The 14,259-nt window shown below is 44.2% G+C and overlaps 1 protein-coding gene across 2 annotated transcripts in view; it reads right to left on the minus strand.

Annotated features, from left to right (window-relative positions):
- The window catches only part of ELAPOR2 (endosome-lysosome associated apoptosis and autophagy regulator family member 2), a 90,919-nt gene extending 86,458 nt beyond the window's left edge, over positions 1-4,461 (minus strand). The window contains exon 1 of one of the 2 annotated variants that reach the window (XM_088134827.1): positions 2,789-4,458. In XM_088134827.1, the coding sequence (XP_087990953.1) occupies positions 2,789-2,947 (159 nt within the window). In that variant the 5' untranslated portion in view covers positions 2,948-4,458. Of the gene's footprint in view, positions 1-2,788 lie in introns of both variants that reach the window. The other variant, XM_088134828.1, reaches the window with a different exon arrangement.
- Positions 4,462-14,259: the final 9,798 nt, after the last annotated feature.

The raw sequence follows: 14,259 nt of genomic DNA on the forward strand, positions 1-14,259 counted from the left end.
TTTAGTTAAATGTAACTTTCAAATGTATCCGCCTTAGCTTTCTTCCTGACTCCATGACAATCCTTTGTCCTGACCCCTCTTACTTTTTTTATAGTGAGGCCCTCAGCATGCCAGACAAGAGCAACAAAGAAGAGATCAACCCAATCTCAACCATGACCCAAAGTTGAAGGTCTAAGCCAGATCTTTTATGGGAATAACATGCACTGACTGCTTGCAGAAGAGGACCAGAAATGACAAGTAAAGCAGGTCTTAGGAACATAACTTTCTTCTTTCGCCAGTTCGTCCATCTAATAAAGATAACTAGCCTGGATCCACAGAAGTTGAAACTCTTGAGCAAAAAATTCAAGATGCTGAGAGTGGCAGCTTCATGGGGACAGGTGCATCTGAATACTTCACAGAGCACCCTCATCGCAGGACCTTCCAGATGGAGTGGGATAAGAGAATTTGAATTTGGGGAGTTGTGATCCCAACACCTCTGACGGGATAAGACTGGGGAAGGTACTTGCAGGAGACGGAAGGGAGATTGCAACCTATCCAGCTATAACTGTTCCACAAAGGATCCTAGCAGATGAACATGAAGGATCACATAGCCCGGCCATGTCTGACAACAGACTACAGTATTTGACAAGATACTGCAAGCAAGAACTAGCCCTGTGTTGTAGTTATGGAGCAAACAATATTAATTCAACATGGGTATGAATAACTGGCAATAAAAACTTTCTCATTAATGCACAGAAAGCCATTTCGAGTATATAAAAGCAGCAGGGCAGAAGAATGAGAAGAGGACATTTGATTCACTTCCTCTGATTCTTAAGCCAGACATCATTTCCCTCTCACAGAGATATGCTCTACTCCAGTGTTGTCCAAACTTGGCCTTTTTAAGATGAGTGGACTTCAACTCCCAGAATTCCCCAGCCAGCAAATCTTAAAGTGGCCAAGTTTGGACAACACTACTCTACTCCCATCAAGTTCCAGGTACGTTTACAGCAAGGTCAACGCATCCCAAGGCAAGGGATTGTTTCTGGCATTAGAAACTAAACAGGATGAGATCAGTCAAACCCAAGGCTGTAGGCTAGGCTGGAAAGTAAAAAGAAGACTCCTAGAAGGTGGTTATGGCAAATCCGTTCCCTTCCTTTTGGCAAGAAGACTGCACGGGCATGAGATCAGCAGGAGTCAAACTTTTCTAAACTTTATTTTTAAATGCTTCACCGCATGAAGAACTTCTTGGAGAAGATTCTGATGGGGGAGGGATTAGGAAAGAGATAACGTGGATTTCCTTGCCCTCCCCTGCTGCTGTGTCCCAAAGCCATCCCCTCCTAGGCCCACATTTATCTTGGACAGCCCATCTGTGGGTGTATGTGTGCATTTCGATGCTCCTCTGAATATGAATGGGAACCCTCTCAACTCTGAAAGGCAATCCCAAGCAAGCTTTCCAAGGAATAAGCTCTTGAAGAAGCCCATTTCCCCACACAGGATGGCACCTTTAGACAACCACCAGCACTTCTGAGGCACAAAAGTTGTGTTTCCGCCACTTACAAAGAGGCCAGGGAAAAACATGGAAAAGCTGCTAGGGTTGGTTAGGGTTAACTTGGTTTCTTGGAAAGAGGGGCTCAGCATGTTGTAGGAACCCAGCCTATTTCTCCAGTTTCTGATTCAACAGACTGCACGTTAACTCAGTAACTGAGTTAACAAGTGTTGTTGTGCAAATACAGGTATATAATTATAACAATAACAACAATCCCAAAACATCTGGAGTACCACTTGAAGACCATCGGCATTGACAAAATCACCGTCAGTCAATTGCAAAAGGCAGCTTTACTTGGAACAGCTTATATCCTGCGACGATACCTTTAACACATCAAACAACAGCATCTGCCTATCCCAGGTCCTTGGGAAGGATTCAACAGACAGATAAAAATGCCAAATCCAGTCTAAACATCTGGCTGATTCTGCCACCAACCATAATAATAATTTGATTACTGTGTGAACCTGAAAAATCCCAAAACCAAGTTCAGATTCTGGTGAGAATACAGTAGCCAACCTTGTTCCTGACAAATTTAACAGGTGCTTTTCCTCCACATGCATATTTATCTCTAAGCCAAGAAGATAATTATCTGATTACTGTGCTTCATGTTCAAGACAGCTGATGCACTAACACCATTGTTAGTCCTTTGCATCCCAGGAGACTGTTGTTTTTGCTGTAAAAGACAAACAGCCCCCCCCCCCATCCTGCTCCCCCTTCAGGGCAGTAATTCTCCTAGCCGAGCACAGCTCCTGGCAACCCTACGGACAGTTCACACCCCACAGCTTTCTCAGCAACAATACAGAACTGGCATGCCCTTGTCTTTGCCCAGATGTGTTTTCAAGTGCCCAATCTAAGTTATAGTCCTGGAATTTCCTCGTGGTCTCCTCTCTAAGTCCAAGTTTCGCGGGTTAGCCACCGAGATAAAGCAGAGTCGGTCGGGGCTGCCACAGGAGAAAAACCCGCTTCCCGTGAATCACGGAGGTCCAGTAACAGCGCCGGCCGCCTCTCAATGAAGTACAGTAACCCAAACGCTTTTCCGGAGGGCGGAGGTGAAACGAACGCCCCCCCGCCCCCCCCCCCCCGAGGCAGGGAAAGGGGCAGGCCCCGCTCGCCGCCCCGGACCACTCTGCGCGCGCGGGCAGGACGGAGAGCCCGCCAGCGGCTTCACGGATGCGGGGCGAGGGCTCCCCTCTCCCGCTGGAAGTGAGTGGCTTCTGCCGAACAGCCCCCGCGAAACGGGCCGGGAGCGCGCGTCACTCTCACCTCTTGGCACGGAGGCAGCTGCAGGCTGGAAGAAGCCGCCACGGCATCCGCCCGCCGAGCCGCCGGGCAGCCGAGCAGGAGCGCCCAGCAGAGCAAGCTCCAGCCCGCGCCGGGCGACGCGCGGCCAGCCCAGCGCCTCCCCGCCCTCGTCCGGAGCATCGCCGGCGGCGGCGGCCCGCTCTCCCCGCGCCCGCTGGCGGACAGCGACTGCCCGCCCCGCGCGGGAAGGCGGCGATGCCCCTCGGGCTCCCCGCGCGCTGCGAGCGGCCGGCGCCTCGGCGGAGCTTCCCCAGCTGCTCCCGGGCGAGCGCCGCCGCCGCGGCGCGCCGCCGAGTTGTGCCGCGGCTGGAAGCGATTGGCGGCTCTCGCTCAGCGCCCCGGCAGCCCCAAAGCTTCCAGAGCCGGGAGAGGTTTCCCCGCGTCCCTGGGGCTGGCCGGGGATGCCCGAGGCGCGGGCGCTCGGTCGTCCCGCCTGCCGGCCGAGAGCCGCCGCGCCACCTGCTCGCCCGCTCGCCCGCCCTCCCTCCGGGAAGCTGCTCGGCGGCTGACCAAGCCGGTGAGTGACACGGCAGAGAGAGGGGCGGGGCCGGGGGCAGGAGGGAGGCGGCCCTGCCAGCGCGCAGGCGCGAGAGGGGCTCCCCCAGAGCTGGCCCCGGCCGTGACAACTTGTGGGGGGGCGGGATGCGCTGGACGGGAGGGTGAGCCTCACCGATGGGCTCTCTCGCAGTCCAGCGGTTCAGACGACTGCAGCTGCTGGGCACGCGGGTTGCGCCAGGAATCGCTGGGTCCACACCACGCGCTGCGCCCCGGGACAGATTAGCCCAGTGTCCCGGGTTCACACGATACGTTTGAATCTTAAGTTAATCGAAAGGACCCGGACCGGATCGCGCAAGACTTTATCTCGGATCCTGAATGAATGTATTTGCTGGGGTCCACATGCGTAGCTTGGTTACTAATTAACCCTGGTTTTCTGGGCCCATAAGTTACAGGGAACTGTAAAGTAACGGAGCAAGCTAAGTTAGCTCAAAGTCCCTACCGCCCAAAAACAAAGAACCAAGGTTAACAATGACCAAGTTCAGCCTGCTGTGTGGCTGTGTCTGCTGAGTCTCAACGCAACCTGGTTATGCTAACTCAGTTGTAAGTTTATTGTTCAGCATGTTGCGCAGAGTTGTAAAATTGGATTAATGGAGGAAACCATGATTCAATTCACCATGGTTACCAGTCATATGTGATTCTCATGCGTTTAAACATTTCACAGAATATATTTGGATGTTGGCATAAAGTAGAATGGGAGATTTTCAGGGTAAGTACAATAAATGTCCAGTAGTAGATGGACACTCTTTGCATGCTCAGAGGAATGCTGCTGTAAAGTTAATGTTTCCAAGCACAACTACAATCCATCTTAAAAAAAATTCCGAATCAGCATACATCTTTCCTGAATACTGAATACATAGAAAGTGCAATCTTATTTTTATCACCTTCATAACCATTAATCTTAACGATTTCTCTTTTGACTTCCCAGAAAGGTCTTGCAATATAACAATTTTCACTATTCTTGGGACTCCAGTGCTTAACCAAAGCAAGACATCCATGAAAAATCCATATATCTACAGCATAAGCTTTCTGGGACTACGATCCACTTAATCAATTGCATGCTATTCTCATACGTGTGAGTGTGGGTGTGATGTATAAACAATGATATACAAAAATCTGTGGTTTGTAACAATTTAACTCATGTTTCAATGTCAGCAAAATATTCAGTGCTGAGTGTTAGACTAGCACAGCTGAATTTCTTTTCACACCTGCACTGGGGTTGTAAATTTGCATCTTTGTAATTCCCAAACAAACTGAATCAAAGTTCTTGATGCAAATACAATAATTCTAAAATTCAAACTTGAGCTGTATCCTTTAAGGCTGGAGCCCTCAGCAATGTAAAATTGGTCTTAAGCCCTCTGTCTTCTGCCATGGAGCTCCAGAAAAGCACACATTACAGACAACTTAATCAGTTTCTCCTGCTGTTTAATGAATGCCTTCTTTACTCAGCATCCATGAAATTTTAACAGTGACGTAAAGCTTCAAGCAGGAGAAACTGAAATGCACCTGCTGATAGAGTGGCAGGGTACTAATTTACCAAAGAAAAAAAAAGCTTACAGAAAGTAAAGAATTGTTGCACCAGACCTTTTCAAAAGGGCTTGTATTTGTGGCATCTTCTACAATGGCCTTCCACATCTTTTCAGTGAGATGGGGTCACAGTTAATCATGATACAACATGATTAAAAGATTTCTCTTATGCATGGGGCTACTGCTCCTTATCCTCTGGAGGAACCCTTAGCAATAAATGAAAAGTCTGCTTAAGTTGGTCTCTGGTTAGAAATGTTTGATCTACAGACAATTAGCAAGTGAACAGTGCTAATCTCTATGCAGCGATAGAGGTTCATCAGTTGATTTTGAAGATAAAAATATAGTTAAGGGCAACAGCAAGGAAAAAACATGCTTCTGATGAAGTGTCCTTGCTGAACTCAAAAGGGGCTCTTGTTGCAAAAACTGGATGCCTTAGAAATTCCACTGCAAATGTAGTTTATTTTTATTCCAGTATTTAAGTTTATATCTGCCTTTCCTCTATGAACTCCAGGTGACTTACAGGGGAGTTGGTTGGTTTGAGAGAGAGAGAGATTGACTGGGCCAAAGTAACCCAGGGAACACCTTGGTTGAGTAGGGAGTTGAATCCTAGGGTGCCCCAGGCATAATCCAATACCTTATCAATAATAATAATAATAATATCCAATAAACGAAAAGAATTAATTTTTATCCAGTTCAGAGGCAATGGATCTTCTCCACACTACTGGAGGGGAAACAATAGTTAAACATATGAAGGAGACAATTCCATAATAATAGTCACAGGAGATCACAAAAATTTGCAGGCAAATCAGACTACAAAGACATTGTCTTCATTGCATGTACTGAAACTTGCATTTAGTGTCTGTGGGATACTATTAATTTCTTGATTTATGCAAAACACTAAACATGCATTTTCTCTCCTTACATCCTCTGCTTTTCCTTTCCTTTCCTTTCCTTTCCTTTCCTTTCCTTTCCTTTCCTTTCCTTTCCTTTCCTTTCCTTTCCTTTCCTTTCCTTTCCTTTCCTTTCCTTTCCTTTCCTCCCTTGTTGAATTTAAATGGCTTTAAAGCTGTTTTTAAAAACTGAGCATTTTGAAAGTCTGGTCAGTTGGCAACTCTAAGTACACTGTTACTACGATATTGTAATTGATTTGGGCATTGCTTGGGGTGGGACGTATTCAGGATTACTGACTTTAATGTCATGGCAGCCCTACGTGGACCAGGCTAGACCATGTTTTCACTGCCACCAACCTCAAAATGCTAGAATAATGAGTGAAGCCCTAACCCTCACCCCAAACTAAAACAAACACTTTAGCACACACATACTATATATCCACAAAGAGAGAGAGACAGAATCCATGTTCTTCATTCACGCTGTATTCATTTGTCTGGCTGTCTATTAAAAAATCCTAGCAGTTCCTATCATTTGGACCTGAAAAGCGGCCAAGCCCCCTTTCTTCTTACAAGACCTGCCAGCATAGCTGAATTTGGGAGACAGAATGATACAGGAATTTTCTCTGTGAAATGGAGTTCCAGTGTCGAGGGTTGCAGCCAGGCCAAAAATGAATCAGCTCAGTTGCTAAATGACAACGGTGAAGAACCATTTCCTGTTCTTGGCTACATGTAACAATGGGCAGAGGACCATGAGAGACAGCAGAGATGCAGAGTGGTGCAGCTACATCACATATGAGTGCAACGAGGGTTTCCCAGCACTCTGAAGGCTTTTGTGGAGACAACGAGAATTTCCTAGTTCTTTTAGCTGAGTGAAGTCTGTCTTAGGACATGCTCTCATTTGGATGGGATTCCTACATCAAAAAGTCAGGAAGTTGTACCACTGATTTTTCATGCTGCCAAATTTGGAGACCCAGTTGTAGGGAAGAAAGAAGAGTTGGGACTCAGAGCATCTATAGGGGAGGTTTTAAAAAAAGTCCATATGGTGGTTGGAACCATGTGATGAAAGTAATACACACAAAAAAGTGACGGAGCTTTCAACACGCAGTTGTAGCCACCATCTTGGATGCCCCATTGAGGGCCAGTGGGGCAGAAAAGGAGCTCTTCAATGATGGAAAACCTGTATTTCTCCAGATACAGTTGAGTTCCAGCTCCTATCAGTTCCACCCAGCAAATGCTGAAGGGTGGGTGTATCACTCAGATATTTTTACAGCCATAGATGGAGATCAAACAAAATAGGTTGATGGCATTATTATCAACAATAAGAGGATGGCAGGTAACCCAGTTTTCTCTTAAGAGGTACAGCATATCTCATACATTGTGTCATAATGGCTCAACAAGGGTTAAAAACTGTTGTTCTATCTTCTACATCATTATTAAAGTAGCTACAGGAGTCCTGCCATTTCAGTCCAATCTCCAATCTCAGTTCAGAGAGGGAAAGAAATATGTTTAATTTATATTTTAATGTAGCTTTTACTCACTCTCACTCTCTAAGACTTGTGTATGAAACAAAATACCATGGTAGTCCCATTTTAAAGATTTGTGTCATGCACAAAAATGCTTAAGCAAAAAAATGCTTGTAAGGAAAAAGTGCTTGCATTAGAGAAAAACACTCGCAAAATTTCATACACTAGGAAAAATGTATACCAAAACATACATTTATTTATACATCACATTTATATGATTTATATATTACAGGAAAAAATTGTCATAAAATGTATATGTTAGGAGAAAAGCATAGAAAAATATATATACAAATATTCACACAGGATTATTAAAATATAAATTGTGAACAGACGAGGAAATGGCAGAGGAAAAACAGAAGACTGGCAACTGAAATTTAAGGTTGCTCATCTCTAGCCCACACCCATTAGTAAACATGAACTTTTGGTAAATATCAAGCAAATCCTCTGATATATATGTTTATTAAAATATTACAGTCCTTCAAAAATAAGTATTCTGCTATTTATTAATTCCTTAGATTCGTGTTTTTCAAATTTGGCAACTTTAAGGTGTGTGGACTTCAACTCCCAGAATTCCCTAGCCAGCATGGCTGGCTGGGGGATCCTGGGAATTGAAATCCACACATGTTAAAGTTGCCAAGGTTGAGAAACACTACCTTAGATGGAACCAGGAGTAGATGCTGTGGTACATTTAACCTTACAGCGATCCTATGAGGGAGGCCAGGCCAAATCCTATGGAGAGTTGACTGGGTCTCCCTCCAGGAACAGCCTGGCTGGGTGAACCAGCTCCAGCCTTTAATCAACATTGAAACCGTTACATCACTCTGGCTCCAGACCTCAAGAGGAGTATCATTTCTTTCATGCTTTATCACAAGACAATTAAAATATAATGTCTCATGTCTAGTTAGACTACTAATTCAGCACATCCACTATCCTGTTTGTAAAGCAGGCACTTTGAAGCCAACAAAAGCCCAAAGCAAGATAAATTGCTTGACTGATTATGTGCCATCAAGTTGACTCTTAGCGACTACATAAGACAGACTGCCTTCAGGATGAGCTGTCCCCAACCTTACCCTTCAGGTCCTTCAAAGGGACACTCACTGCCACTGTAAATGAGAGGTAACCAAAAGAGCCCCACAACTCAAGCTCGACTTTTGGCAATGTTATGGAAGTGGTTGCTATTGTCTTCTTCTGGGATCATCTTTCAAGTTTATGTTCTTGGTGTTCGCCCATTCCAAATCCAACCAGGTCCAACCTTACTTAGCTCTTCTCAGATCAGCCAAAGTGCTGCCATCTACTGTGACCCCAAGGCCAACCATGAAGGGAATTTTGCTCTTCTGCATCAGGTTCTCAGTAACTGGCTTTGAGATTTACTTCCATCAGCACTGGAGAGCCTGTAGCCATCCTGAGCAGTAACAATTTTCAGATTCCATGAATGAGTCTAATCATTTAAACCATGAAAGTTGGATTATCAGAGTGACTAGTGTAGGCAATTCTATATTTCACCATGTGTATGGTGAAGTTGCCCTTTTTCTCTCCTGAGTCTGCCACTGTTTTCCATAGCTATCCTTTCTCCATAACATAGTTGGTTTTTATTTTGTCTTTCTTTACTTGCCTTTTTGTCCATCTAAAAAGCCTCAGATTCCCCAACATATGAAGTTCTCACAATAAACATGCACACATTTTCATATTCTCTCTGCACAAATCAGAGGAGAAGATTCCAGAAGAGTCAGTCCAGTTGTACTAACTTGGTTGTGTGAGTAACCATTGAAACATTATCTGATTGATACGTAGTATCTAAGAGGAAAACCTATCAACTGATGTATGAAGTGGGCTCTTCTCACCTGCATTAATATAGCAGAGAAATTGGAGCAACATGTTCATCATATACAGAGCTATACTTTGAAGCTGTATGATGCAGCAGATTTGCTGAAGGCAAGCAAGATTGTCTCTGCATGTGGCAGTATCTGGCTGACCTTATCTGAGCTTTGAAGCTATAGAGGGCCAGATCTGGTTAGTACTTGGATGGGAGAACTACAGGGGATTCGTAGGCTGAAAGCTAAAATGGAAATTGAGAGCCAGTTTGGTCTAGTGGTGAAGGCTCCAGGCTAGAAAGCAGGAGATGGTGAGTTCTAGTCCCACCTTAGGCATGAAAGCCAGCTGGGTGACTTTGGGCCAGTCCCTCTCTCTCAGCCCAACCCACCTCACAGGGCTGTTGTTATGGGGAAAATAGGAGGAGGAAGGAATATTAAGTATATTCGCTGTCTTGAGTTATTTATAAAAATAAGAAAGGAGGGATTTAAAAAATTTTTTAAAGTATATATCCTGGAAGAAAGCATTGGTAAACCACTTCCACACTATTGCATGTAAGTGAAGTGCCTGGAATTTAGCTATTAATTTAATTTATATTTGAATGGGTGCATCCTGGAACACCAACCTACCTTATCTTTTGTTCCATTCAGAAAAGTTAGAATATATATTCAGTACAAATGCCCAAAGATAAATATATATATGAACAGATCTTACACTGCTTTGCAAATAAATCTACTCCAATTACTCACCCCCCAGTGAATATATTTATTAGGTTTATAGTTCACTGAAATCAAAGAGACTCTTCATATACATCAACAGAAATGCAATAAAGCGTCCCAGTAAAAGAATATAAAAACAATTAATCAAAAGCAACATAATAATCAGTCACTTCAATAGTGTCAGCTTATTCCCCAAGAGGTTTTCTGAAATAATTTAGTTTTCAATAGCTTGCAGAAAGCTAATAAAGTGGGAGCAGGTTGAATTTCTGGGGGCAGTCCATTCCAAAATGTAGAGGTACCCTGAGAAAAGGGGCACCTACAAGCTTCCCCCACCCCTTACTTCATGAAAGTGGGGACTCATGAACAGGTTCTCCCAGGATGTCCAAGTCAGGCAGGTTGAAATTGGTGGAGAAGGTCTTCTTCTCTGGTGGCCAAGCCATGTAGGGATTTAAAGATCAAAAACAGCACTTTGAATTGTACTTGGAAGCTCACTGGGAGCCAGTGCAGAGCCCAAAGCACAGGTGTAATATGTTGAGATCAACAGGTGCCCACCAACAGCCAATAGGCTGCTGCATCATGGACCAAGTGAACCTTCCAAATGGTCTTCAAAGGTAAGTCAGCATATCATACTAGTCAGGGCAAGTGGTGATGAGGTCATGGTTTACTTTCATAAGGTCCTCTCACTCCAGTAGAGCTGCAACTGACATAACAGCTGGAGGTGGACAAAGGACCCCAGACCATGTCCTCCACTGCCAGGAGGATCTCCAACCTATGAACCTGCTCCTTCAGGGGGAGTGCTACCTTATCCAAGGACAATACCCTTGATGAATGAACAGGAGCTCCAACTTGCTTGGGTTCAACTTCAGCCTGTTTCATCCCATCCAGACTCTCATAATTTCCAGACATGAGAACAAAACATTGACTGTATCTCAGCAAGGGTAGAGATGTAGAGTTGGGATCAGTATGTTGATGATATCGTATTCCAAATCCTGTAATATGTTCGTGCAAATGTTAAAAAGTAGGGGAGAAAGGACCAAAACCTGGGACACACCAGAAATGAGCAACCACTTGCTAGGTCTCTCCTTTCCCCCTGCCTTAATAACAAGAACTGTCTGCTGAGAAAGGAGCAGAACCACAGTAATACAGTCAGTGACAAGATGTCCTACACAGCTTGTCTTAACAGAGATAATGCACACATTTGTCATGTGTAAACTAGGTGGTGGGTGAATGATGGGGAAAGAAAATTTTAGCTTATGTAATGTTCCTCTTCTTAATTGTCTGGAATTTATTCATACACATCAAAGGTAATTAGGCAAGTAGCTTTTTAAATAGCTAGTTTACATCATATTTAACACGGCTAGAGAACTCATCTGTGCAGATCCATGATTCAGGGATATGGAACAGACTTGGGGAAAGGCAAGGAGGACTCTCAGGAGCAGTGTTTCTCAACCTTGGCCACTTGAAGATGTGTGGACTTCAACTCCCAGAATTCCCCAGTCAGCCAGGCTGACTAGGGAATTCTGGGAGTTGAAGTCCACACATCTTCAAGTGGCCAAGGTTGAGAAACACTGCTCAGGAGAATAGAAACTAAGGCTTACAAAGAGAGGTCGAAGGAGCTCAGCGTGTTTAGCCCTGCAAAGGGGCGATATGCGAGCCTTTTTCCAATATCTGAAAGGATATCACACTGAATAAGATCAGAACCTATTCTTTCTCATTCCATAATGCAAAAGGCAGAATAAAGAAACCATAGGAAGGCAGACTATGATGAATGTTTGAAATAGCTTCCTAACAGTTATGAGTCATTCAACCATGGAACCACAACCCAGAAAGATGATAGGCCTTCTGTTTGGGATGTTTTAATTTGAGCTCCTGCACTGAGCCGGGGTGGGCTTTCATGGCCCTCTCCAACTTGGGATTACGTGGTCACTGTTTGGCCAAAATTCATAGCTGAGAAAAAGAAGCTATGTCCCACAATTAGTAAGCTTTTGCACTGGGTTGAGCCCTGCTTCTCCCAGTTAGTTTTACTTTCCGTATTGGGACCTGATCAGGAAAATTTTCCCCAGAAAAATTTGGAAAAGATTAAAGATGCAGAGTTGGCAATCGGGAAGGGCCATGAATGTTGAGTAGCTCCTGAACCACCAAGCAGATTAAAGTATTCCCACAATGCTGCGGGTTTCATTTTGCAACATGCTTCCCCATAATTAACAGAAGCATGGTTTACTCAATCAGCCCAATTTTCTTGGTTCACGCTGTGCCATGGACCAAGTTCACACCACTGTCCAGGATAAAATAGGTCTGACTGATTTGTGAGTGAGCGTATCTATGGAAAGCCACAACCATAAATATGGTTTCGCTGTTTTTGACACACAAGTTTGATAACTTCAGCTGCTGCATGAACCCTGCCAACTATAATTCATTCAGTGAACCATGATGAAGCAACCCATGACTTAGCACAGACCCCAAATCAACTGGCGCATTTCTCCCTATAGCCACAGGTGCCAGCTAAGCCAGGAGCAGCAAATCAATTACAGCAAAAGAAAAAGAAAAACATGGTGGTATCATATTCCTCTCCTCTGGAATTATTAATCCTCACAGCTGAAAAATGGAAACCTAGAATAGATTTTTCCAATTTGCTACTCTCCAGATATATTGGACTACAGTTCCAATAATCCCCACCTGATTCAGGTGCAGATGATGTGAATTATACTCGAATACACTTGGAGAGCACCAGTTTTGGACTGGCTGATTGGAAAGGTGACCATTAGCCTGGGATCTGCCTATTGCAAATTTGGAATATAGTATATTAGTTGGCAAAATCATGCAAGCAAAACCATTAAAATTTTGCTGCTAACCCTGTGAGGCTGAGCGGAACTGAAATCCTCTGTACTTTTGAGACACATTTTATTTCTGAAGTTTTGCAGGAGATAAACTCAGTGAATGGCCCTCAAAAGCATCTGGATGGTGCTTGAGATAAATGGGGCAGTGCAGAGTGAGGTCATCAGCCAATAAATAAACGCTCATAACTTGAGAGAAGAACATTTTTAGAAGGTTTCTAAAAAAAAAAAAAGTGGTGGGAAGAATGAAGAATGTAGGAACAAAATCTGAGCCTTGTGTTATTTTATTATCTTCCCTCATAGCCATATACAGTATTTGGGGGTGGGGAGGAGGGGAGAAGGATTTTAGCTTCACCTTCCTAACATGATAATTTTCTATTTATGAATTATTTGGGAAAGTAGGAATTTCACAGAGGGGTTTCTCAGTATGCAGCCATCTTGATCACAGTCAGAAGTGGCAAGCTTTAGAGAAAGGTCAGCAACCAGATCTGTTGTGAGAAAGTATTCCAACAACAATTATGTGAATAAGCAGGGGTATCTACTAGGGGGTCAAAAAAGTTGGGATGGCCACAATCACACAATTGAAGCCCAGCTCCTTTTTTACATGCCTCAAAAAAGGGGTGAGGCTTTGATTGTCTTGCTGTGGCTGCCATCTTGAATTTTTTTGACATACACACACATACATACACATGGATTCCTCAATTTACACAGTGTTTCTCTGAAGCAGTAGCTAATCAGCAGAAGTAAATTTGTGCAGGTAATCAGCTAAACTTCCCAAGATGGCTGGGAACATGCAAGGAAGTATGGAAAGGACTCATGTCCATAGGTTAGAGATGAGGGACTTATGGCTCTGAAGATATTGATGAACATATCCCAGCATGCTTTACCGTTGGCCTTGCTAACTGGAGGTGCTGGGAGCTGGAGTTCAGCAGCATCTGGAAACCATAGGTTCCTACCTTGGACTTAAGCAGTTTGTGGCAGAAGGAATGGGTAAATGGTGATGTAATCCAGAGACTGAATTGGGAAACCTGCCAGCTGTTGTAAGGAAATTAGGTAGTGTTTAGCAGCCCAACCCTTCCTCAGCCTTGGTATGTGCATTATGTAGACCAGTATTACTCAACCTTGGCAACTTTAAGAGGAGTGGACTCCAACTCCCAGAATTCTGAGAGTTGGAGTCCACACCTCTTAGGGTTGCCAAGGTTGAGGAACACTGATGTAGACTAATGCTAGACGCATCATCAACCAGTTATGTGGTTTTACTTGGTCTAAACTGTAGAGAGTCTAGTCTGAACTGTAATAAAAGGCCATCAACCCTGATACTTAGTATAAGAGAACCTGCAACATTCTCCTTTGCCAAGTACTTAGCAACCATCTCTTTACCACATAAAAGCTTTAACTTGCTTGCTACAACCTTTTGCCTTCTGTGATTGGAAGGAACATCCTTGCCCAAGAGAGACTTCATTCTTATCTGCCAGTGGAAACAGAAAGTCTTCCATGTGCTTTGATGCTGTCTCTCCTACCTGGCACGACTAGCCAACCTACTAATGCCCTTATTATTCCATTTGTGCACCCACT

The sequence above is a fragment of the Python bivittatus genome, unplaced genomic scaffold (genome assembly GCF_059951505.1).
Source record: "Python bivittatus isolate LINGU-HERP-01145 unplaced genomic scaffold, Pbiv_v1 ctg000120_np1212, whole genome shotgun sequence".
Taxonomy (NCBI): domain Eukaryota; kingdom Metazoa; phylum Chordata; class Lepidosauria; order Squamata; family Pythonidae; genus Python; species Python bivittatus.